Source organism: Pleuronectes platessa, chromosome 3 (genome assembly GCF_947347685.1).
Source record: "Pleuronectes platessa chromosome 3, fPlePla1.1, whole genome shotgun sequence".
NCBI lineage: Eukaryota > Metazoa > Chordata > Actinopteri > Pleuronectiformes > Pleuronectidae > Pleuronectes > Pleuronectes platessa.
Genome location: NC_070628.1, coordinates 14,284,842 through 14,309,044, shown reverse-complemented (window position 1 = coordinate 14,309,044; position 24,203 = coordinate 14,284,842). Strand labels below are relative to the sequence as shown.

The 24,203-nt window shown below is 44.2% G+C and overlaps 2 protein-coding genes across 2 annotated transcripts; one reads left to right on the top strand and one right to left on the bottom strand.

Annotated features, from left to right (window-relative positions):
* Nucleotides 1-272: 272 nt before the first annotated feature.
* crmp1 (collapsin response mediator protein 1) lies at nt 273-11,720 on the bottom strand. Its single transcript, XM_053416995.1, has 14 exons — nt 11,361-11,720; nt 9,116-9,204; nt 8,754-8,938; nt 8,188-8,352; nt 7,581-7,642; nt 7,399-7,479; nt 5,724-5,792; nt 5,510-5,630; nt 4,645-4,801; nt 2,998-3,139; nt 2,746-2,916; nt 1,702-1,881; nt 509-686; nt 273-364 (listed from the first exon to the last, which is right to left on the bottom strand). Exons 1-14 carry the CDS (start codon nt 11,718-11,720, stop codon nt 273-275), a joined length of 2,052 nt encoding a protein of 683 aa, XP_053272970.1.
* A 2,651-nt stretch (nt 11,721-14,371) lies between these two features.
* wfs1a (Wolfram syndrome 1a (wolframin)) lies at nt 14,372-22,644 on the top strand. Its single transcript, XM_053416983.1, has 12 exons — nt 14,372-14,491; nt 15,417-16,016; nt 17,816-17,895; nt 18,496-18,640; nt 18,719-18,892; nt 19,127-19,204; nt 19,329-19,467; nt 19,692-19,830; nt 19,995-20,240; nt 20,576-20,854; nt 21,218-21,381; nt 21,462-22,644. The coding sequence occupies exons 2-12, from the start codon at nt 15,422-15,424 to the stop codon at nt 22,642-22,644; spliced, it is 3,222 nt and encodes a 1,073-aa protein (XP_053272958.1). The 5' UTR covers nt 14,372-14,491; nt 15,417-15,421.
* The last annotated feature ends 1,559 nt before the right edge of the window (nt 22,645-24,203 follow it).

The following is a 24,203-nucleotide window of genomic DNA, read 5'->3' as shown; positions in this document are numbered from 1 at the left end:
CTGATTGAATTGGCTGATTAAAAATCACACTCTTATTTGATTTGTAGTGCAAATGCATTTCTTCTCAGCGACTGAAGGCAAATTGATTAAATCATAGTAGTCTAAACAGAGTGTGTCGCCATTGTAGTAAAACCAAAAATACAATGGTGTTCATTCATGCTTGTGTGCTCACACTCGCGGCCATACACACACACACGCACACACACACACACACACTCGAACACACTCAAGAGGTGAAACCTCTACAACACACTTTGTGCACAGTCACACATTCAACAGAGGTTGGTGATGTTGGAGCGGCCACCGGGGGGCACCACAATACGGTGGCCGGAGCGACGTGGGATGTTGTCATCAAGCTGAGCCCCTGAGAGACAAAGACAAAATTCAACTATGAGAGTTATGTATTTCAGAATAAACTAGTAAACAGTCTTTCTTTTGTAATTTAATATTTTTACCTTCCATCTAACATGAGAAATCAGTGGATTTTAGAACATACAATGTCTGGTACCTGATAGGCTGAAGTTGGACTGGTGCAGATTGCGTATTGGTGGTGGATGGGTCGAGGTGGGTGATGTTTTTGCTGACGGAGAAGGAGTGATATATTTGGGTGTAGGAACGACATCAGACACAGGACCATCGTACATCCCACGAGTAACAGCCCGAGTAACACCCTGCTTCGCCTTCACCTAGATCAAAAACACATCTATTAATCATTTCTTCAGAAACAATTTAGCTTTTAAATAAACATTTGTATAACTGTGAAATATACTTGGTAAAATCAGTAAGGCTGCATAAGACAGTGTAACCAGTAAATGTTGCGTGTGCTGTTTATATGTAAGTTATATAGTTTTCATACCTTTTATAATTAGGACTGACCTACATTTACAGTATCTTATACCAGTGGTTCCTAAATTAGGGATGGGAATCCCTTGGGGGGGATGCGAGTCAGAGAGTGGGGCTTGTGAAAGGATTAAATTAAATACCATTAAAAACCAATTTAAAATAGCATATTTTAGCCATACTTATTACAAAAGACTAAATCTATGTTCAAATTTGATTTTTTTTTTGTCATTTTGTTGTGTTCCATCCTCATTTACTCTGACCTAGCAACATCTTTAATGTGATGTTAACTTTATATAGATACCAAGATTATTTATATAGACCCTGTAGTTGCAGATATATACACTATTCATTTCGAGCAGGGGTCTGCTGAGAGGGCAGGTATTAAGAGGTTTAGATCAAACCAATAAAAAGGATTCCATCAATCTTTTCTTTGACCCATGAGGTGATAATGACAGATAAGTTGTCGCATCAGCTAAGGCAGGTTAATTTCTAGCATTGGATATGTTACAACATGTGGAGAGCACGGGGTGAACCAGCTCAAATCAATGTACTCTGGGATAATACAGGTCATAAGTCTGGCATCGTTATTTTGTGGGTGAAAAGGCTGGCAACAACTGTGCTATACTGTAAATTCAGGTCAATGCTGAACATAGTGTGGTGTGTTGTATTTTATAAATATACCGGAATATTGTTAGTAAGCCAAACGAAACCAGATTAAATTGATGTGTGTAATGTATTAGTGAAATGCAACAGCACTGGGTGTGGATGTGTTATCTAATCTAATCTTGAAAGTGGAACTCTCTTTACGTCACCTATTTTTCATTCTGCTTTTATTATTTAAGCGTCGGTGTTCTATACCTGGTCCCTGAACTTGACGCGCTGGTAAGCCAGGTCCGAGAAGGGCTTGCAGGGGATAAAACGGCCGGTGCCCTGCTGAGCCTGCAGCTTCCCATCCTCACAAACCACCCGACCATGACTCAGCACCAGCGCTGGACCTCCGCGACACTCCAGGCCCTCAAAGATATTGTACTCTGAAGCCTATGAGCAAAAACAGGGACAAAAATATACGAGACAGAGAGTGAAAAAAAATGGGAATTGAGGGAAACAAATATTTGTTGTTTCCTCCAGTACCCCCCTCCCACCACCACCACCACAATTTAGAACAGCGATACCTTTCACCGTGCTATTTCAGCAGGCTTTGTATTGTAGCTATGGAGCTAAGCAGATGCAGCAAAATGCCACAGAAGATTGGGGGTGAATCAGTGAGGGAGGCAGCGTGAATCCAGGGGGCTGGTGGAGAGATGTACCACAGTGTGGGTGAGGGGTGAAGGGGGATTATAACCTAAAGCCGGCAGCAGTGTTTGACAGTGGCAGAGCAGACGGAATACATTAACCACCGTGTCACATCTCCACTGTATTGTGTCACGTTGCTCGAGGCAAATATTCCCCTCTGAGGCCGCGCAGTCTCCTGCACTTGAAGACATCGTTTGGTGTGGAAGTTTAAAGGGTCAGTTTTTCTTTTTCTCTTCATCAGTTGGCACAAAAAAAGTTTATCAATGTCCTCTGGTGGCACCTTAGTGTGCAGAGAGTTTTGCTTTTATCCGACCAGGTTTTTTAAGAAAACCATCAGTGTCTGCTGCCACCCCAATGCAAAGGGGGTGAGTGGAGTTTAGATCATGGAGCTCAAAGGATTAAAACCCTGCAGCCCTCAGTGAGAGCAGAAATTGTCACATTTATCATTAGTATTATCAGTGATGACTGACAGGAGAGGGGCACTTCAAGGGCCGATCAGATTTTAGCTGTGGCCAGTGCTCCTGAAGACACCATGACCTGGGGGTGAAGAGAATCTTCGGATATCTACAGATATGAGAAAGTCCTGTCCTGTTTTCTTTTTGTCCTCACCGACTGCTGGACTCTGGCTGAGATGGTTTTGGTGCTGTCAGGGTCCCAGATGACGATGTCGGCGTCGGAGCCCACCGCTATCCGGCCCTTACGTGGGTACAGGTTGAAGATTTTAGCCGCGTTGGTGGACGTGACGGCCACAAACTGGTTCTCGTCCATCTTCCCCATGGCCTGAGAGATAAAATAAAGTCACACTCAAAGCTACGCACTAGACACACACACACATACAGAAACACACAGCCATTCACTCACCACGCCCTTGTCCCAGACGACAACCATTCTCTCCTCCACGCCATTGGTTCCCTCAGGGATGAGGGTGAAGTCATCTTTACCAATGGCTTTCTGAGACGTGCTGTAGGCGCAGTGAGCACTGCCCACCACCTGGAGGTCCCCACTGTAGACAGGCACAAAAAGGACAGAAAAAGGATCAGCGTAGTCTTAACACTGCAGTTATTAAACTGTCAAACATTATATTCTACCAGCAGATGTTTGAAGCTGTACCAAATTTGACACAATCACAGATATCAGCCCCTTAAAATGCCTGATATTTTTTAAGGATAGATGGATATATGGATTGATGAGAGATGATAGATGGATAGATGGATAGATGATAGATGGATAGATGGATAGATGGATAGATGATAGATGGATAGATGGATAGATGGATAGATGGATAGATGTGCTTCATAGATCCCACACATGGAAATTCCTGAAGGGGTGAAAAAATAACCTCCTTGGTGTAATTTCTCCTGTTAGCCACCAGCTGTCCTCAGTGAGCACACTAGTTAAAGCACAAGTCATGTTGTGGCCTGGGGCAAGAAACAAAAAACAGCCAGTGGAACCAGGCAGACTGGCGCATCGCAGCTGGAGCCCTGGTCCCTCAAGTATTAACTAGAGCACATAAAGACTGTTTTATCAAAAACATTATCACCACATGCTTCACCTCCTGGTACGCAAGAGGCTGAATGTGACTGATAAAGACCAAACACTATCATCGCGTCTCAACCAAGCCCTTTTAATTATTTGTTAATTACTGTCATGAGCTGTCTGTTCATTGCCACGATGGAGAGAGACGGCCTATTATGGAAACAACGGGTTTTTCCGACACCAGGGAGAAAGAGTTGCGTTTTGGTTTGGCATCACTGAAAAAGCAGTGGTGTGACAGCATGGACCCGCCTTGAGAAGCTGGAGTTGCAGACAAAGGGCGGAGGAGTAGCGAGGAGTGCGTGAGTGAGGAGGAGGAGGAGGAGGAGGAGAAGAAGGAGGAGCAGGGAGGCACTTGGTAGCCAAGGCAACAGATGATGAAGGATTCTAGCTCCTGTGCTATTTATGGAATCTGGGACAGTTAAAAGTGTACAGCAGGATTTTCTGGGCATTTTGTATGTGTGTGAATGTGTGTCAGAGGTTGGTTCTGGTCTGGAGTATTTAATCCTCACAAACCACAACTTAACTTGCCATTTACACGTATTTTACATGAGACGCTTTATTAAACCGCGTCCTTCATCCATTATTAAGTCTCTGTCATCTCCCTCCTGGTTTCTGCCCACCTCCTCCTCATGCATATCGCTACACCTTCCCTCCATCTGTTTTCTCTCTCTCACTGAAGCTGCTGTGACATTGTGCCTGGCACCAGCAGCCTGTTTGTGGCTGGAATAGCAAGCGAACGTCTCGGGGCAAACAGAGGGAGTTAGATCCTTGCCGGTGTCTCCTTTGGTGTCATCCAGCTGATTTGCATTTCACTTTGTGCAGAGGTTATAGCTAAATGAATCCCCTTGTCTTCACTCAGTAGTAAAGTTTATAGTCATGTGTTTTGGGAAACAAACTGTAGGCTGAGACCTAAGTACACACAGGTACTTTGCATCCTGTGCATTGACTTGCTGAGAAGGTTTGGGAACGTACCAAGCCAGCAGTGTTTGGAGATGGTCTGGAGTTGTGGGATCAGTGCTCAGAGGAGGAGACGTCACATAAGCTGCCGCTTTGGCCCAATTCCTGCTCCAGTAGTGAGAACCGTCAGTGGCCAAGCTGGCTGTGATCGGCTCGCCAAAAACTACAGAACCTGGAGAGGAAGATGTGCCGATTATATTCAGACTGTGAACATAAACATCATATTCAGGTTCATATTTTAAACTTGGGTTTACAGGCTCCAATGCTCAGAAAAAATCCCTTTCCTCCCACTGTCCATTGCTGCTGCTCCTCTTTTCAGCCTCTGTAGGAAATGCTTGGTTTTAGCTCCTTTTTTGAAGGCCCCCCATCCTGATAAAGCCCATTCGCTCTGATTGGCCAGGTAGCCCACTCTGTAGGGATTGGTCAACTGCTTCCATCATACATCATAGTATCTCCTATAATCCTTCAACACCTGATGTAACATGTGTGTTTGTCCCTTTAAGACCAGGAGTGATGTTTCGCTGCTGAGCTGCTACATGTTTGAGGAAGAGGAGGAGGAAGATGATGATTCTGGCGAGTAAGAGGCCACAGAGGTAAAGACTGACACATGTTAATTCACAGCCTCTGAAGCAGAAACTGGAAATAAATACACTTGAGTGTTGTAAATGTTGAAGGTATTAAGTCCCAGAATGTTTTCATTTTCATTTGTTCGCTCTAAAGGCAGAGAAATAAAGGTTTCACTGAAAATCCCTCAGGCTTGAGGAGGTTGTTTTGAGATTTTGTTGAAGTTTTAGATGGTCTTAAAGGGTTCAAATGTATTCACTGGTTAAAACTTAAATAAAAATCAAATGAATGAAATTAAGAAAACAAAGCGGCTGACCTTTCCTCCGGGCCTGGGCGATGGTGTCAGCTGCACTCTTGCTCATCACCTTTGTGATGTAGACAGGACAGTTCACGCGGTTACCAAGAGTGATGGCACGGAACACTGCCTCGGCCTCCAGCTGCACAAGGGGAACGGGGGGGGGGAGTAAGGAAGTGTTTTAACCTGTACTGTGATGGATGACTGGTCAGACAGTGTTGTGCATGAGACTCACCTCTTCAGGACGACTCAGGGGATGGCCTTCCGGTCCAGTGATTCCCATCCCGAGGATTTTTCTCTGTTCCTAAAGAGCACAAAAAAAAACGCTTTCAAAATGATCTGCAGACGCGCCACAATACCAAGTCATGTTTTACCCACAATGCTTGTTTTTTGTTCCATTTGCTGTTATCTCATGACTGTAAAATTAAAATCTCATGCGCTGTCATACCATCAAAGAAAATAAAGTGTGCGTTGTAATCGTACAAAGCCAAAGCTCAGTGAGATCTGGCTTCTGTTCCTGTTCTTCTGACAGCGCTGTCTACAGCACAGTGAAATCAAAATGAAAACCAGACCCCCGGCCTCTCTTCCTTGATTTTAACTATATACAGTGCGTTTCATTATTATTCATCAGCGCCCCTTTATCATTCATTACCCTCACATACATTATGGTTCTCAACTTAAATCCCCCCCGCTAATCAGGACCATCATCATTCCCTTAATCATGGCTTTTATCGTCATTATCAGCACCTCCGCTCTCACCATCGTAATCACCGTTACATCATCATCATTAGTCCAATAACTGTCAAAAGATAAAACTGTCACTCTCAGCTGCAGCAGCAAAAATAAATCCTGTCCCTCCCCGAGAACTGCATGTTACGCAATGAGATTATTTTTCAGTGACTGTGAAGGAGTACACACGTAGAGGATTGGCGGTGATACAGTTCAGTCAATCTACGGTATGTTGTTAATTATGTCACCACGGTAAACTACTAACGGTTGTGATGGTGCTGTGACTCTGGTAGACACAATGAGCTCTACATAACTTCATTTCCTGTTTTATTTTGTTAAGTCTTCTCCTCATGCATTTGTGTCAATTCTACTTCCTGCCAGTTTCTCCATTCACCTGTTAACAATTATCCAATCTCACTTCCTTGTATTTAAACTCCCTGAGGTTCACTTCCTGTTTAACACATTGTCTTTGGTCTCCTGTCCTGCAAGCTCTGTGTATGACCTTTCCTCATCCTCTGAAATGTGACGCTTTGTGAGTTTTAGTTTTTTGAGTTTCTAGCCGTTTTTTATCCATTTATTAACCTGCTGATCCTTGGCCTTGTTGGGCCGTCACTTTTTTGTCATTGCGTTATTTCAAAGTAAACTTTAGATCAGTGGAACTTCCTTTTATTGTTTTGCGTGACCCAATCAGGTTTTGTGTTTCGGCCATCACAGTCACCATTTGCCACTAAGGGACAAAAGGCAGAGAAGGTTATGGAGCTGTATCAGCTGTTAACAGCTTTTGTCGATGATGTATGCTTTTCATTCTGTATTATTCTTTATCCCGACAGGATGCCTATCAACATCTGGCAAAGGGACCGCTGATGAAAAGTAGCCTGTCAGTGAACATTGGCGCATTTACATTTGTATTTAATTTGTGGCTGGCTGTGGCTCAGGAGATAGAGCGGGTCGACCACGATCCAGAAGGTCCCAGTCTCTCCAATTCCACCTGCCACAGCATCCTCGGGCAAGATTCTGACCCCAACATTGCTTCTCACGTTTTTATGGCAATGTATGAGTGACGTATAATAAAGTGCTGAGTGGTCGTTTAGACTAGAAAGTACTATTGAAATACTTATTGTTGATTAATGTACATTTTTCCTTTTTCAAATAAATAAATGCATACAAATAAATAAACCCACCTGAGCAATCAGGTCTCCGTTCTCCGCATGAACTAACACCACAGCACCGAGCTGCTTCAGGAAGGAGAATGCCTCGTAGAGCTGAGAGAGGCCAGAGAACCCAGAAGAAGAAAGTCCCAGATTAACATGAGGAAATGAGTGCAGTATGTGATAAGTGAAACGAATGATATGCTGAAACATACCTGTGAATCTGACATCTGGTACAGATCCTTATAAGCCATGTACAACTGGAACGAGCTGACACCTGAGAGGAGTGGGAGCAAAGAATGTATCCATGACAGGAAGGTGACGGAGGGACAATCAGAGGCAAGAAGAAAATGTCTGCGACTGCAGCCAAAAACATTTATCACAAAATATAATGAATAAAATCCAGACCGCGATGTACAAGCTCGTCTGGCATGCAGTCCACGTTTGCAGCATCTGAGCCAAGAATTACGACTCAATTTGATCTGAGGGAAATTGCTCACACAAGCAGCAGAAGAAGCCTTGGCTCCGTTACTCCAATATTTTGTTGCTGCCCCCAGAGGCACAGTGATCTTTTACTTAAAACAGATTACAAGCTAAATCTGGACACTGCCACCCTGTCAGAACCGCAATCAGAACAATGGCTGCCGGCCGAGCCTTCACTGTAAGAGGATTCAGCGCTGGGCCAAATTGTTTCTAAATCTGTCCCTGTTGTTGTTGTGAAATGGATCCAAGAACAAGCACGCACTTAGAAGTGAAGTGGGAATTACAGCACTGACCACAGCTCTTAAATATCATAGAATAACTAGGGACTGCATGACGTACCTTTCTCTTGCACCAGCAGCTCCAACTCATCAGTGACAGTCTCATTCCACTGGGGGATGTCTACGTGCAGGGAGTAGTCACAGCAGGCCTTCTTATCCGCAGCCTCCTGCCAGTGCTCAAACGCCTCCAGCAGGCTGTCCCCGGGCTGGGGGGTCACATGGTCAACTGAGAGGTGAGGAGGGGTCAAAGGTTAAGAAGGAAAGAGTGCAAAAAAAGTTTCATCCATCATCTTTACCACTTATCCTTTGAGGGTTGTGGATGGGTACTGGAGCCAAACCCAGTTGGCATTGGGGCAAGAGGCGGGGTTCACCCTGGAGAGGTGGACAGCGAATCACAAGGCCCATAGAGAACAACAACCATCCACACTCACGTTCACACCAGTGGTCAATTTAGAGTCTCCAATTAACCTAACCCCAGTATGAATGACTCTGAACTTTTGGGAGGAAACCATAGAAAACACATGAAAACTCAAAGAACATGTAATCTACACACAGAAAGGCCAAACTGGACTTGAATCTAGCTGTGAGATGTATTTAATTTGGTCACAGACTGAATTCCACACTCACTGATCATGGTAGTGCCTCCAGCAAGTGCAGCCTTGGTGCCTTGGAGGAAACCATCGACAGGCTGGGTGCCCAGAAAGGGCTTCATCAGACAGGTGTTGACATCTATTCCCCCAGGTATCACCATGCGGCCGTTTGCCTCGATCACCTCGACTCCCCCCGGGACCACCAGATTCTCCCCCACCTGCCTGCCGAGGGTCAGGAGGATGAGATGAAGGCCAAAAGTAAGAAGGGGGGAAGAGATGATAGGAGAAGTGTACAGTGGAAAAGAAAGAGAATAATGAGAGAAATCATTATCAATAGAAAATCTATCACTCTTAAACTTGTATTGTATGCCTATGGTGTTTAGTTCCTGATATACGCACTTGATGACCCCGTCCTCAATGTAGACGTCCGCATAGAAAGACTGGTCATCGTTGACAACCCGCCCTCCTTTGATCAGCAGCTGCTCACTCTGCAGGGGAGGGATACAGAGATAGAGAGGGAGGGAGGGAGAGGTGCAGGAGGGGTTGAATTCAATGACATCTTGATACACAGTCACGCATGGCTTTATAGCGATATTATGACTCAGTGCACTGGGAAAAGATAAGTGGAAAGAAACGCATGGTCCCACAGCTGCTGTTCGTGGGTGGGGCCCAATACAAAAAGGAACTATTTAGCATTTATCATATATTTAAAAACAATCAAACACTGAGTATTGAGAGGCCTGTTGTTAAAACACGCACAATTTCATCAGACTATCATGTGTCCATACTTTCTGCCACCATGACTGGGAGCAGCATAAGGGAGGATGTTAGGTCTCCGTGGTAACCAGTGATCATCCATGGTTCGAGGTGACAGCAGTAAGGACCCTTACCAGAGGAAACATGTGACTGCAGTGAGAGGAAATGCACTGTAATGCAATAGTGTTCCTTTGTATTCACTTTGCATTTAATATAAGGCTCCTCTGACATGATGATCGAGGTTCTCTGCACAATGCGTCCTGACAAGAGGAAGCATCTTTGTTCAGATCCAGCCTCACGCCTCTGAGTTGCTCTATTCGAGCCGTTGTTCGCGTGCGAGTTAATCCCTCTGACAAACTGTGAGATTACACAACACTGTCCCACCCTGAGCAGGGGTACGCGCTCGATTTGACGCAGGGACACTTGACAATTGTCACTTCAGCGTCGTGGCTTTGCTTGTTTGACACGGGAGATCCAGCACTGTGGAGGGGCCTTCTGCTCTTTGCTGCCTCGCTAAGAATTTAATCCCCACCTCTTTCTGCCAGCACTGGTAGAAGGGATTTGCATTCACAAGCGGAGAGAGAGAGTTTCACCGGCCAGGCCGCCGCGTCTCTTACCGTCAGGTGGGGGATGCTGTTCTTCCCGTGATAGCAGTTCCCAGACATTGCTTTCTCCGCAGCTCTGCCCCCGGGCACTCAACTCAGGTCTGTGCTGCCCTGCGCTACAGCTCCGCTCCCCTTGTATCTTCCTCTGGGGTTTGTTGGTTTTTGTTTGCGTGTGTATTTGTGTGTGTGGGAGGGAGAGGGAGAGGGAGAGGGAGGGGGGGAGAGACGAATCCTCCGCCGCACGGCTGCGTAAATGATGCGTGCAGTGCGCACAGCGTGAAGCGTGCTGCGTTCATAGCACCGACAAAGACGGTGTAGACGCGAGCTCCCTCACACCTCCCTCTTATACACACACATACACACACACACACACATACACACACACACACACACACACACACACACACACACACACATTTTCGTTCTTCTATCTTAGTGAGGAAACTCAATGGCATAAAGCATTCCCTAGTTCACAACTAAATCCAACCCTAACCTAATTCTAACTCTAACCTTAATGCAAGTCTTAACACAAAAACAGCCATATGAAAGGAACTCAGAAAGGATTTTGAGGAGACTCACTCTAATCTTACAATGTGCCAAACCTAAACCAAACTTAAACCTAAACCCAATCTAACCATTAACATTACATAAACGTAACGTTAAGATAACCTTAAATAACCTTAAAATTGAATGATTTCCAACTTAGGATTTAGGTCCCCTGAACATAAGTAATACCTCACACACACACACAAAGAGACACACACACGCCTGAGGACACAACAACAACACAACTCGGCTCAGTCTGTCGCTGTCCACTTCAGCACCACACTCGTCACTGAACCTCTCCACGCATGCGTGTGTTTTGTACAGTTTTCTTTGAGCTCAGAAGACGCGTAAACTAAAATCCCCAAACTGCAATGCAGCACAAAAGTTCATTAGTTATGCAGTCTGAAGGAAATTCTTACTTCCTTCTTCCTTCAGAGCTGCTGTCTATAAGCCATCAGGATAAATCCTGACAGACAGCAGTTCTAGTTTTCCAAAATGAGGCCCACAGCATCTTTTGTTTAATTATTTAAAGATATTTACATGCTACTTTCATCCAACATAAATAATACTCTTTGTTCTTTTTCTAAGTTGAGCAATAGTTCTCCTCCAGGCCAACATCAGTTTTTTCCTAAACTATTTATTGGGAAGCCTTTACATAAATGGCATCCAACATTTCAACCAAAAACCCCAGACTGACACAGAGAGAAAATGCCAAGAAGTAAATCCATCATCCATACCTTTCCATCAGGGGTTTCCTTCCCCGATGGGTGTCTGACCTCGACACCGGCGTGTGACTCGTCGCGCTCCCCGGGCGAGTTGCCAACGGACCCCTCCTGGGCCTGGTTGCTGCCGGGCGTCTTCCCGTTGGCTTCATCACCGGTGTCCAAGAGCCTCTCCCGGCTGCCGCTCCTCGGGGTGCGGCTCCCTCTCCTCCCCACCGCATAGTTGTCGAAGTCGATGGTCTTGCTCTCGAACGCCCCCTCCACGGAGCTGAACATGCCGTAGGATTTCCGATGGTGCTGCCCGGTGGGGGTCGGCCCCGCCAGGTAGACCGGCAGCTCATCCTCCCGGTTCCACTCTCTCCTGCAGTCAGACATATTGTGTCTTCACCCCCGCCCCCAAAATCTGTAACGATGGAGACAGCAGCCTGGCTGGTTTTATATCTGTAACCGGGTCAGGGTCCCTCCTCCCGGGCGCTCATTCGATGCTGTCAACTGTGAAAAGCATGCAGTTGTCTACATGCTACCTAAGAACCCCGCCTCTTAATTCACGCACACACACACGCACACACACACACACACACACGCACACACACACGCACGCACGCACACACACACATACATACACACGAGCACACACATGAAAACCAGTGAAATGATGCATTGCTCCAGTTTTGAGTGCTGGTATGTGGAAAGCTTTACCTCTGCAAGAGCACATTTATTGACCATATAGTCCACACACACAAATAAAATAAACGCATGGCTTTCTACCCCCCACCTCTTTGTCTTTGTCTCTCTATCACCCCTCTCTCCTTTTAAATGTGGGGGCTGTGCATGAGCAGATCAGCGGATTAGCAGACCGTGTCATCTTTTAACCCACATCTGCAGGGACAGACAGATTGGAAAAAGGACTGGGTGCCATCAGAGTTAACGTCTGTTGTCCCCCAAGGAGCCGGTCTATAGGGCCTTATCACAGTACACACACATCGTGACTGTCTGCATAACACACACACTCATAATTTATTGACTATTGTTTATTAAAGGGGCCTCTAAAACTCCTCTTCATCCCCTCAAGAGACAGCGGATTTACATTTTTCTTTACACACTATCACTTAATGTTAGATGCACTTAGGTTCCCCCCAGATTTAAGACGTCAATTAATTGTTTTATGTATAAACACTATTTTGTACCTTATACACATAAATACTCACGGAGAAGCTCTGATCTGACCCTCTTCATTGTCCCCTTTGTAAGCAAGGTGGTAACAAATACATTTAAAACATTGTGTTTTTTCGTGCCTATATGTTTTCAGTAATGATGTCACTGTTTTACTTTTTATTATTTATTGTATTGTTTTTATTCCTTATTTTTCTAGATATCAACATAATCACCTTTCTTTTAATCATGTCCAATTGTGTAGCTTTTTATCTTTCATTCTGTCTATTCTTACTTAGTTCTCTTATTTTCTGATGTTTTTTGTTCTGTTCCAAATGATGTCTCTTGTCCTGCTGTTTCCCATTTGTAATTGATTGGGACCTGCCTCTATTCAGTTCAAGACTTGACCGTGTGACAGAGAGCCAGCATGCACCTACCTGCACACTGACACTGAAGCATCCTTCACTTTATTTAAACCTGCACTTTGCCTTCTGTGACATGTTAAAAATGTCTGCTGTGTTAAAGGCTCTATTGAGCAGCACTGGCAGCGAATGAGTGCACCATGTGGCTCGAGCACACTGTGAGGCTCTGACCTGCAGCAGGTGCTTTTATCTCGACCGACCCCGAAACCAGTGAGCTGAACGCTCATGGGACGACTGCTGGTGTGCGCCATCAGGGAGATTTGAAATCTTGTTCCAGGCTGTGACAGTCGTTCTCATGGTCCATGGGGGATGCTGGGAAAGGGAAACGAGAGGGATAGAGAGAGAGAAGCTTGGAGCTTTCTGCTCAGTCCTCAAGCAGGTGGACAGCTCCCAAAGGGGAAATAAACAAAAACACAATACAATGCATTCAGCATTTCAATGCACACAGGTCTATTTGGAGTATCTATACCTATATCTGGCTTGTAGCATATACAGCATATGTATAAACTTTACAATGTGGGTAAGTAACGTTTAATTAATGCATAACTAATGTAGTAATTTAGGATTTATCAACGGTTCCTGCCTAATAGATCATCAACTGATATTAACTCACAGTCCAGCTGATGTTGTTTTATCTACTGCATCAAATCTGCTGAAATACATAAATAAAACAGGATAGGCTTCAATTTTGTAGAAATATGAAGCTTTTATTTAATCTAACCGGTGCTGAACAACTAAACCTCCTTCAGGCCGTCATAGACTTTCATGCAAATGTTAATATATCCAAAACTGTGAGTCAGTATTCATCACCTGAGGATCCAGGAACTCAAAGTGACTTCATTAAATACACAGTGAGGTGATCATTACGTGACAATGAGAAACTTTTCACCTGCATTATTGATATGTTAAATCATACGTTCCTTAAGCAGTTGATGTATTGTGAAGTATTAATTATTACAGGATTGTCTTTTCCAGCATTTTAGAAGACAGATCTTGTTTCAGACAGAGAACATTGGTAAAAGACAAACTCAATTAAAGATGTATACAGTATATTTTAATCTGGATGATGTCAACATGCTGATGAAATAATTGCACACAGCCTAAATATGAATGACCAATTCATCTTTAAATTGAAGTTTTTATGCAAGATTAAATCTCTTTCCATTCTTCATTATTCTATAATTGTTCAGTTGTGATTTTCCCACACACTAGAAGAGATTATAAGTGACGAAATTGAGCAAACGCTTGAAGGGGCGACAGACATTATTAAAATCCTTTGGCTCTCCAAGGATCACTGAACAACAAGGATAACGAACAAATCAGATGCTTTGGCTATTTGATAGGCATTTACTTCCCCCTATTAGAGGCGAGTCTATTTTAAAGAGGGCGTGTGCTAAAGTTGCGTGGTTGTTTATAGACCAGCGACTTGGGATCAGCCAGTGCGCGTCTCTGGTTTCACTGGTGTATGTGGAGCGAACTGAAGCTGTGCACCATGGAGAGCAGACACCACATTTAAACTCGGGAGAACATTTCCCTTCATGTGCTGAAGAAATCTGCTCATTCAGCCAACAAGTAAGATGTTTTCACGCCATGTTGTTTTACTTTGTGTTGATTTGTGCGCAACTTCAGTGTTGATAATGTACTTGGCATGCTGTTGCGTAAACTGGCGAAATGACTGAGTCTGGGTTTCCAGGAACAAGCTGAGTAACCGAACTACAGGCTTGTTATCAAAAGTGATTCAAATTTATCCAGCCATACTTTCCTTTCACTGTCGTGCATTTTAAATACAGTGCGTTCCTTCCTTCATGTGCCACTTTAAGTTTAATTTTAGTGTGAATTATTGCAACAGATATTCCATTTAAGGCTTTTATCATATTTCTTCTCACACAGTTGATTCACACTGAGTAACAAAGTGTTGTTTGTTTGTTTGTTTGTCTGTCTTTTTGTTTGTTTGTTTGTTTGTTTCAAATGGAAGGTGTTGGGCTTTATATTTGTTTATAAGTTATCCAGTGGAAATGTTCCTCTGAAAAGTTCTCAGTTCAGAGACTCCACTGCCCACCTGTACAATTCTGCAATGTATAGACTAACAATATCAACAACAGCAATAATAATAATAATAATAAATCTATAGCCATAACAATAATACGTTTCATTTATGGGTGCAAGTCACAGCTGAAAGTTCTAGACCACATAGAGGATAAGCGGGCTGAAGGTGCTTGGAGAATATGACTTGGTGTGGTATAGGTGCTTTAGGTTATGGCAGCCTTGAAGGTAAGATGGATAATTTTGCCATCAATGCAGTGTTGGATAAGAAACCAGTGTAGCTATCACAGGGGTGATGGGTTCTTTGCAGTTGAAGTTTATGCCGAAGCTTGAGAGGCCGACCAGGAGGGAGAGCGTTGCGATAGGTGCAGGACATTTACATGATGTCTGTGCTGTCTGGTGTGAGAGTCACGTGGTTGTCATCACGTATTTACCTTTGCTTATTCTCTCACAGGAAAGATGGAGAAGGATTCCCTATCATCAACGCCCACTCCTGTCAAACCGCAGAGATCTCGCTCTGGCGAGGATGGACCCTCTCGTCCCTCCACCGTACAGATGCCTCCTTCACCTGTCTCCAACAGCCTCTCTGCCACACCCAAATCTCCATCCTCCACGGAAGCAAAGACAGAACCCTCATATTCTTCGCCACAAACACCTCAAGTCATGTTGAAATCAACGGACTCCCCTCCTCCGGCTGAAGGGTCAAAGCCTTCCTCTTCTGCTGAGTCCTCCAAACCCGCTTCTAAAACTGTCTCCACCAACCCATCCTCTCCTGCGCCACGCAAAACACCCCTCGTCACGTCTCTTAACCACTCGGGCCCTCTAATCTCCAAAATGTCCCCCGTCTCCAAACTCGCCTCTTCCTCCGCTGCTTCAGCCGGTTTGACCTGTACGACTGTGACAGATTCCCCTCCATCGACCTCCAGCTCTGCTTCCACCGCAGCATCTTCCACCACCCCAGTGAAACGCACCTTTGCCTCCATGGCCAAGCAGCTCATAATCCAGGAAAGACTCAGGAAAGCAGAGGAAGAGGATGCCGTTGATGATGAAGATGGTAAGAATGTCCTCATTTGGAGTTTGGGATTAAATCACACATTGTGAGTTTTAATGACACTGTACTAAACGTGCAGATCCCAGACCTACTGCAGCTTTTTTAGGTGATATGTCTTCAGCTATATTTTATCGATATATCTTTCCATGGGCACCAGCGTAACACTACACATTGGTAAACATTTCACCTTATTTTTCTTCCATGAGGTTAACCCAATTTGTTTGTTTGTCACCAGGATTTTGAAGAAAATAGCTGACACAGTGATACATAGACCTCCCTGAAAAAGCACCAGGCCTGTATGGAGGACTGATATATGAGTTTGTGACATTTAGCTTAATTGAATTGAAGGGGACTGTTGGTCACTGATAGTCCGTGGTGGAGGGAAAGTATGTGTATAATATTGGGTTGTAAGGCTGAGGAGTGTTTTCGCTCACAATGTTGCAGTGTTGCTTGAGCTGCATTTTTGCCTAAAAGGTGCTATAGTTAGATCTGTCAAATTTATCGGAAATAAGATCCATGCTTTCCAATAAATGCCAGAAAATGTAATGTTTGGTTTATATAACTTCGCTTATAGTGACTTTAAAAACCACTTATTGATTCCAAACCTTGGAATTCAACACAAAACTAATTGTTAGTGTGGACTGTGTTTAATCAGAGTGAAGGAAAGCAGATCCTCTGTGTACGTCACGTCTCTGCCTCGCTGTGTTTACCGTGTGACGAGTTGAACACGCACTCACAGCTCTGCAGCCACACTTTTTGCCGTCTCAATATTACCGCGCCACATGGCTCTATTCATAGTATATGGGTGTGATGTACCAGTCTAGCAATGTCACAATGAAACGTCTCGACAAGTGAAAGTAACGGTCCCCAATCTGAGCAGCCCCCGACATTTCCTCTTGCTTAATTTTGGCTTTCAGTGGAATGTCTCAGCAGCTATTGGCTGGATCGCTGTTTAGTCTGTTGCAGACATCCATGGTGCAGATGATGAATCCTAAAAACGTTGGTGATCCTCTGACCTTTCCTTTAGTGCCACATTGAGGTTCACATTTCTTGTTTGGCCTGGACTGATTGCCATGATATCTGATTTGCAAATTCATTCCCATGCACTGCAGGCTGAACCGTTAAAACTTTTGGGATCCTCTCAGTCCTCAAGACTCAACTTGTCATAATGGCCGTCACCAGGTCAAAGTGTGAAGACTTAGTTTTTGTTGAACTTAACTAATATATAAAGGTGAGAGATTGAACACTGTGAATTATATGTAGTGAGCAGTTTGTTGACATGGTGATGTTAGCATTTAGCTCAAAGATTCTATCATGGCTGTAGACTCGGCTTTTAAAATTCTGAACTTTTGTTAACAGCACATGATTATTTACATCATTAAGATTTTATTGATAATGTAATAAAAATGATCACAAAGTTTAAACTAGCCCTTTATTTCATATCTTCTGGTAGTGAACCCACGCTTGTTACACCAACAGGAGATTTAGCTGAGCCATGGAATATAGACTTAGGCATTTGAAACAGATACTGAACCCCTTTTCTTTTAAGGAGTTACGAGACTCCATGTTATCGACCTGTATCAGTGAGCTTGGCAGGGTGTTGATGGAGCTGTGTCCCAAGATATCTGCAAAGATGGACGGTTTTAAATGCACACAATCTCACACAGGGCAGAAGTACACCCTCGGACATCTTGTAGTGCTCATGTTGCAGGATATGTCACTTCATGTTCTTATGTACTCCCGTGAGAGTCGTTTTAGTTTGATTGGATTGATTGAGATGTTTGAACATCTATCTTCTCCAGGGGATGAACCGGAGGAGGATTTGTCCGTGGAGCAGTTGGAGGAGAAGGCCAAAGCTGGTGATGCCCGAGCTCAGACCCGGGTGAGTGAGCGGACACTGGCAGACAGGCTGGAACTTGGCATTGTTTTCAGACCCGCTGGTTGAGTCAGGCTGGCTCAGAGCAAGTGTCTATTTTTGGCCGCTTGGAAGCAGACACCAGACTTTGAATATGATACACAATATAATGACACACAAGTATAAATCATTGGTAACCCTTATTACAGAGAATTACAGTACGCACTGTATCTGTACTGTTATGAAATATTAACAGTATATATGAAAATAATAATATTCAGAAATGGAAGAAGAAACCGTCTCAGAATTTTAGACCCAGTTGCTCGGAAAGGTCAAATTCTTACGCGGGTAGTAATATGGCTTTAACATGCTGTATGTGGACATACCAAGCTACTGCCTGATCATATTCGTTTTTCAGTTACATAATTTAAAGTTCAAGTTAAAATACATGATAATAGAACGATAAAAGTACATTTTAAGTTTTGATTTAATGGAAGCTAGTGACTCTGCCTGCCATTTCCCCCCGGGCAGGGTGTTCCAGAGAACTTTATCACATTGTTAGTTAGTCTAATATCCCAAAAGCTGTAAATTAATTCTCCTCTCTTCTACCTCTCGCCTATGTTTCAGCTCGGTCAGCACTTCTTGATTCTTGCTGAAGAGAAGGACACTGAGCTGAATAATCTCCTGGCTGTTAATTGGCTGATTACAGCCGCTAAACAGGGAAGAAAAGGTGCAGCGACATTACTGCAGCGCTGCTGGATCCAGAAAAAAGGTCGACAGAGTGTTAATGCACACATCCATGTTTTGAGAATCTGTCTCTGTCATTCCTGAACTGGTTTTCCTCTGCTAGGAATCACTCCGGAGAACGAGGCTGAAGTGCGGAAGTTGTCAACAGAGAGTAGGTTTGAACTGGCTGTACGCAAAGCAGCCATGATGATGTACTTTAAGCTCAACCCAGAGAGGAAGAATAAGGTGGCTGTGTCTGAGATGCTGGAAAATGTCGGCCAGGTCAATGCAGGGCAAGGTAGGACGAAAACATACAGCCCATCTGCCGTGTGACAGGAATCCTGCCTGGTGTGTTTCACAGACTGACCAGAAGGCTGCAGCATGATGTTTATCATCGCTGTTAAATATATCATGTTTTCCTCCTTGTGATTTCAGTGTTTGCAGCTGTCATAGTTAAGAATATCACATTACATGCAGGCATGCAGTGCAGTGTTTGTTACTCACTGGTGCTATGGTCCTTCCTCACCAGCAGGTGGCAACGCAAGCAGGATTCCCGGGCCAACCTCAGGCCAGACCCAGAAAGTGTTGGAAAGCATGGTCAGCAATGAGTGTAAGTATCCACACACACACTCACACACACACAGAGAGAGAGAGAGAGAGAGAGAGAGAGAGAGAGAGAGAGAGAGAGAGAGAGAGAGAGAGAGAGTATAATCCCTTTCCTTGTGTCCTTTCAGCTGAACAGTTGGTGGATCTGGATGATTTTGTTGAGATGACAAAAAAGTACGCACAAGGTATCGCTCCCACTACACCGCAAAACGACACCCAGACCACAGCCAAGAATAAAAGCTCTGCACCTGACGACCGTGGAGGGGAGGTAAAAATATGCAATTCACAGATTAGAAAAAAAAATCCTGAATCCGCCCCTTGATCTCAAAACGGGTTCTTTCCTGACCCAGAGTGGGTCCCGCTGTTTGCGTAATCTTGTTTACAAACAAACAAACACAACGTTCTTGCCAGAGATCAAAAAAAGAAATGTCTACTGTATGTTTAATGCATGATATTCACAGTGTGTGCGTGTGTGCGTGTGTGTGTGTGTGGCACAAGACTGAGTTGGTTCCATCAGGATGCAGGAAGTCGCACAAAGGTTCTTGGAGTTTTGGTGGAAGTGGGATGATGTTGGACTCTAAGCCGACTGAGGCCATAAAGAGAGCCATGGACATGAAGTCACGGTTGATGGTATCTATCCTTCATATTCCTTCAGTTCGCATACATCCCTTAAATTATCCTTCAGGATCAATTGAAGTAAAGCGATTCAGCTCTTGATTCTCTTACCTCACTCCCCTGGTGGTTGCATGTTCATGTTTCCGGCCTCTCTTCTTACTTGTCCATCCTCACCTCAGATACTGCAGTACCCGCTGAACACCATCCTGGATATGAAGGGGGCCCTGGTGGACTGGGCATCGCGGGCCGGCGTCCAGTGGCTGAGCACCGTCATCCCCACGCACCACGTCAACGCCCTCATTTTCTTCTTCATCATCAGCAACCTGACGGTCGACCTGTTTGCTTTCGTCATTCCTCTGGTCGTCTTCTACCTCTCCTTCATCTCTATGATCATCTGCACGCTGCGTGTGTTGCAGAGCAGCAAGGTCAGTGCTATTGCCCGAATTAGGTTTTCTCAAAGGGGAAGCAAAACTTCTCTTTCGCTGATTTATTTTCACTTTAAATAAGCAGATGAGCATGTTGGATTATATGTTTGAATGTTTGATCATAGTAAACTCATATAGTCTTTATGGACCCTGGCAGTTTAAAAAATCGCCTGATATGAGCCTGAAAATATACAACAAAGTAGTAAACAACAAAAAAAGAAAATACAAGACGATAAAACGTTGTTTCTAAATATTTACAGATTTGGAATATTGCACTAAAGCAGATCTTTCTTACTGTGATTTCCAGCTCTTCAGTTATTCCTCTTGTTTTCCAGACTTGGGAGAACTTCAGAGCGCTGACATCTTTACTGACGCGTTTTGAACCGGGGCTGGATGTGGAGCAGGCAGAGACCAACTTCGGCTGGAACAACCTGGAGCCGTATCTCTATTTTATCATATCCGTCTTCTTTGTCATTTTCTCTTTCCCTGTAGCCGACAAAGGCTGGATCCCCTGTTCTGAGCTCTCCACCGTGGCCATCTTCTTCACCGCTGTCAGCTTCAACAGCCTCAGCCCCACTGCGGCCATGTACGCACGCCGAGCGATGGTCATAGAGGTCAGGGGGCCACACAACAATCACCACTTACAGTTATGCATGTTCTGTATTTTTTACTTTTTTCCATCACAACTACAGTTTTACATATAGCATGAAGTTTGAATTCGGATCTGCAGCACAATGTGATCTTTCTAACAGACAAATAAACAAACACACCTATATATTTGGAAAGGGTTGAAAACTTAACCGCCTTGGTGGAGATAATTAATCGGAGGGTTAGCAATCTCTCCAAAAGCCTGTAGCTTTCTAAAATGCTTGCCAATATATCAAGATATGTCTGATCTGTACTTTATTTGACAAAAGTGTGATATTTTTAATTGACTTTTTTCTGACTGCCTCAAATTTGGTATGATTTCAATCCAGGTAGCGTCATGTCTGTGTTGCCTGACCCAGTTCCTGCCAAAGAACATGATGGTGCTTCGGTTTCTGGGACACACCTTCGCCACTCTACCACTAGGGGAATCGGTGGTGCTGAAGCTCAGTCTACCCTGCCTGCTCTACATTTATCTGTTCTACCTGTTCTTCAGGTGAGTGGATTCAAATCCACCCCAGCGTATAAGTGACATCAAATCAATGTCCTCTTCCTCTTGTCTGTTTCCGCCTGCAGCATGGCAAAGATGCGTGGTTTCCGGGGGACGTACTGCTTCTTGGTTCCTTACCTCGTGTGCTTCATGTGGTGCGAGTTCTCCGTGGTTCTCCTCCAGAGTTCCTCCGCTGTGGGTCTGATCCGCACCTGCGTGGCCTACTTCCTCTTCCTGTTTGCGCTGCCTGTTCTGGCGTTTGGCCTCGCCATCATGATTCTCATCCAGCTCTTCAAGTGGTTCCTGGAGCTGGAACTGACGAAGATGATCGTGACCCTGGTCGTGTGTGCGATCCCTGTCACCCTGCGACTCTGGACACGGTTCAGCATGTCCATTTTGGACGTGTTCCGTTCGCTGACCCACCGCGGCCCAGTCAAGCTCATCTTACTCTGTATCTCCATGGTGATCCTGTTCTTCTCCATCTATGTGTACCACGCAGAGGGACAGAAGGTGTATAACTCCACGCTGACTTGGAACCAGTACAGCCTTGCGTGCGGGCCCCCTGCCTGGGAAACCAAAGGCATGGCCCAGACGCAGATCTTCTGTAGCCACCTTCATGGACACAGGATCACGTGGGCTGGACGCTTCAAGCACGTCCGCGTGGCAGAGACAGAGAATGGGCCACAGTCTGTCATTAACATGCTGCCGGTGTTCATGGGGGACTGGCTGCGCTGCCTGTATGGAGAGACGTATCCCAAGTGTGACTCAAAGAACGATACGGTCGCAAACCTAACAGCTGGCACCGCTTCTGGACCGGCCCCTCTCTCCCTGCCCATCCTGCTTCAAATGCAAGAGGAAGAAGAGTTGTGTCAGATCAAGGCTCTGGCCAAAAACACCTGCCACGTGAAGCGCTTCGACAGCTACCAATTTGAGGTGACTGTGGGAATGATCCGGGACGGGAGCATGGACGCAGGCGACCCGGCCAGGGATATAATCCTGATTGCCAGCAATGAGTTCCAACAGGTTCTGTTCAAACTCAAGCCCGGTAACATGGTGGAGTTCAGCACCAAGCTGGAGGGCCGTCTCGGAGGCAGAGCCCCGGCCTTCGAGCTGAAGGCCATCCACTGTCTGGACTGTGTTTCCTCCCTGTTGACCGGACGCAGGCATGTGAAGATAGAGAGAGACTGGAGACGCACGACCATGAGAGCGCTGAAGTTTGCCTTTGATTTTTTCTTCTCGCCGTTCCTGTCCGCGAAAATCACTGCCTGAGGAGAGAGGCACTAGAAATCCTAACTCTTCACAGAGTAGCTTTCTGACAATCGCGTCACTGATGCAATTTACTGTAGGATTGTTTACAAACTGATCCAACCACGATCTACTGACATTTCAAGAAGGTGAAATATTCATTCAATATTTCTCATTGTACTTTCTAGGGCTGAGCGATATGGCAAAATGTTATCAATATCAGTCAATATTGATATCAGTATTTATCAATAATTTAAAACATGGATGAAAAATACTGCTATAACTATTGATATTGTTTTATTGCCCAGCCCTACTACTTCCTGTGAGTGCAATGAGTTTAGAAATATTGTTTTATTTCTGAATGGCCTGATGCCAACTTTCAGTATGAGGCAAACGTTAAAGCTTCATTTGTCTATTTATAGTTTAGGGACGTTTATGTAGATTAAATTAACTAACATTAATATGTGCAAGGAAGCTTATGTTGGCTGCTGACCACATCTGAAAATGACACTGCATTTCTTAAAAATTATTTTGTGAAATTGTGAAATTTCTTTATCGGGAATTGTTCCTGCTGTGTCTGTATTTAGTGTTTTCTTACATGTATTGTGAATATGTTTGCATGTACAGTGTTATTTACATTTATGTGCATACATTAGCACAGTTTTAAATTAGTGATTTATGTATAGGTGTTGCGTAATATTGGTTGTGTGCAAACCATGTGTAGCTTTGTTTTACAAACTTTGTGGTCTTAAAACGTTCTGCTCTTAATTTTATTCATATAATTATTGATCCGATTTCCCTGTAGCCTAAACCACAGTGCACTTAAAATATCATTAGTAAAAACATTGATCCAGTTTTTAATGTTGGCGGTGATGACTGTTCATGGTTGAACAAGAAACTGCTGCAGCTTTAGTCTCAGCTTCATGTTTGTTACACACATAAAAGATGATCTGGTCAATCAGGGGTTTTACAACTGATGCTTTCACCCAAACTTTGCATCAGTTTATTTTTACTAAAGAGGAGGAGAGGACTTCTGAATGTGATTTCTTAAAGCAGATATAATATATATTTCAACAAAATAATTGACATTTTATCAAATTGATTTGTTCAATCTCAGGAAATGGAGTGATTTGGCCTTTTGTTTCATAGTCCTGGAGGGCTTTAGATTGCCCTGATGTTATGAAACGCTAGTAAAATTTGTGAGAAAATAGATTATATTAAAATTTTAATCATTTGTTTCTGTCCAGTGGCTATTCAATTCTCCTTCTTATGCAAAATAAACCATGTAAGGAGACATTACTAAAATCAGATTATGAAAAATGCATTGTGTGAATGGGGCTGTTTTTATCAACATGCTAAACTTTCAGTGCACGGAAACCCATACATGTGAACACTATTAAGTTGCAAATGCAACTGTGAACAATCACTGAGGTTGAGCCTGTATACTGTGATTGGAGTGTCTTTTTATCTTGTGATGGATTGTGTGGGGGTGTGCAATGAGAATTAATTAAAGTGCTTGACTTTGAAACAAAATCAATCGTCGGCGGTTTTACTCAGATTATTTCTCCGACAGCATTTTAGCG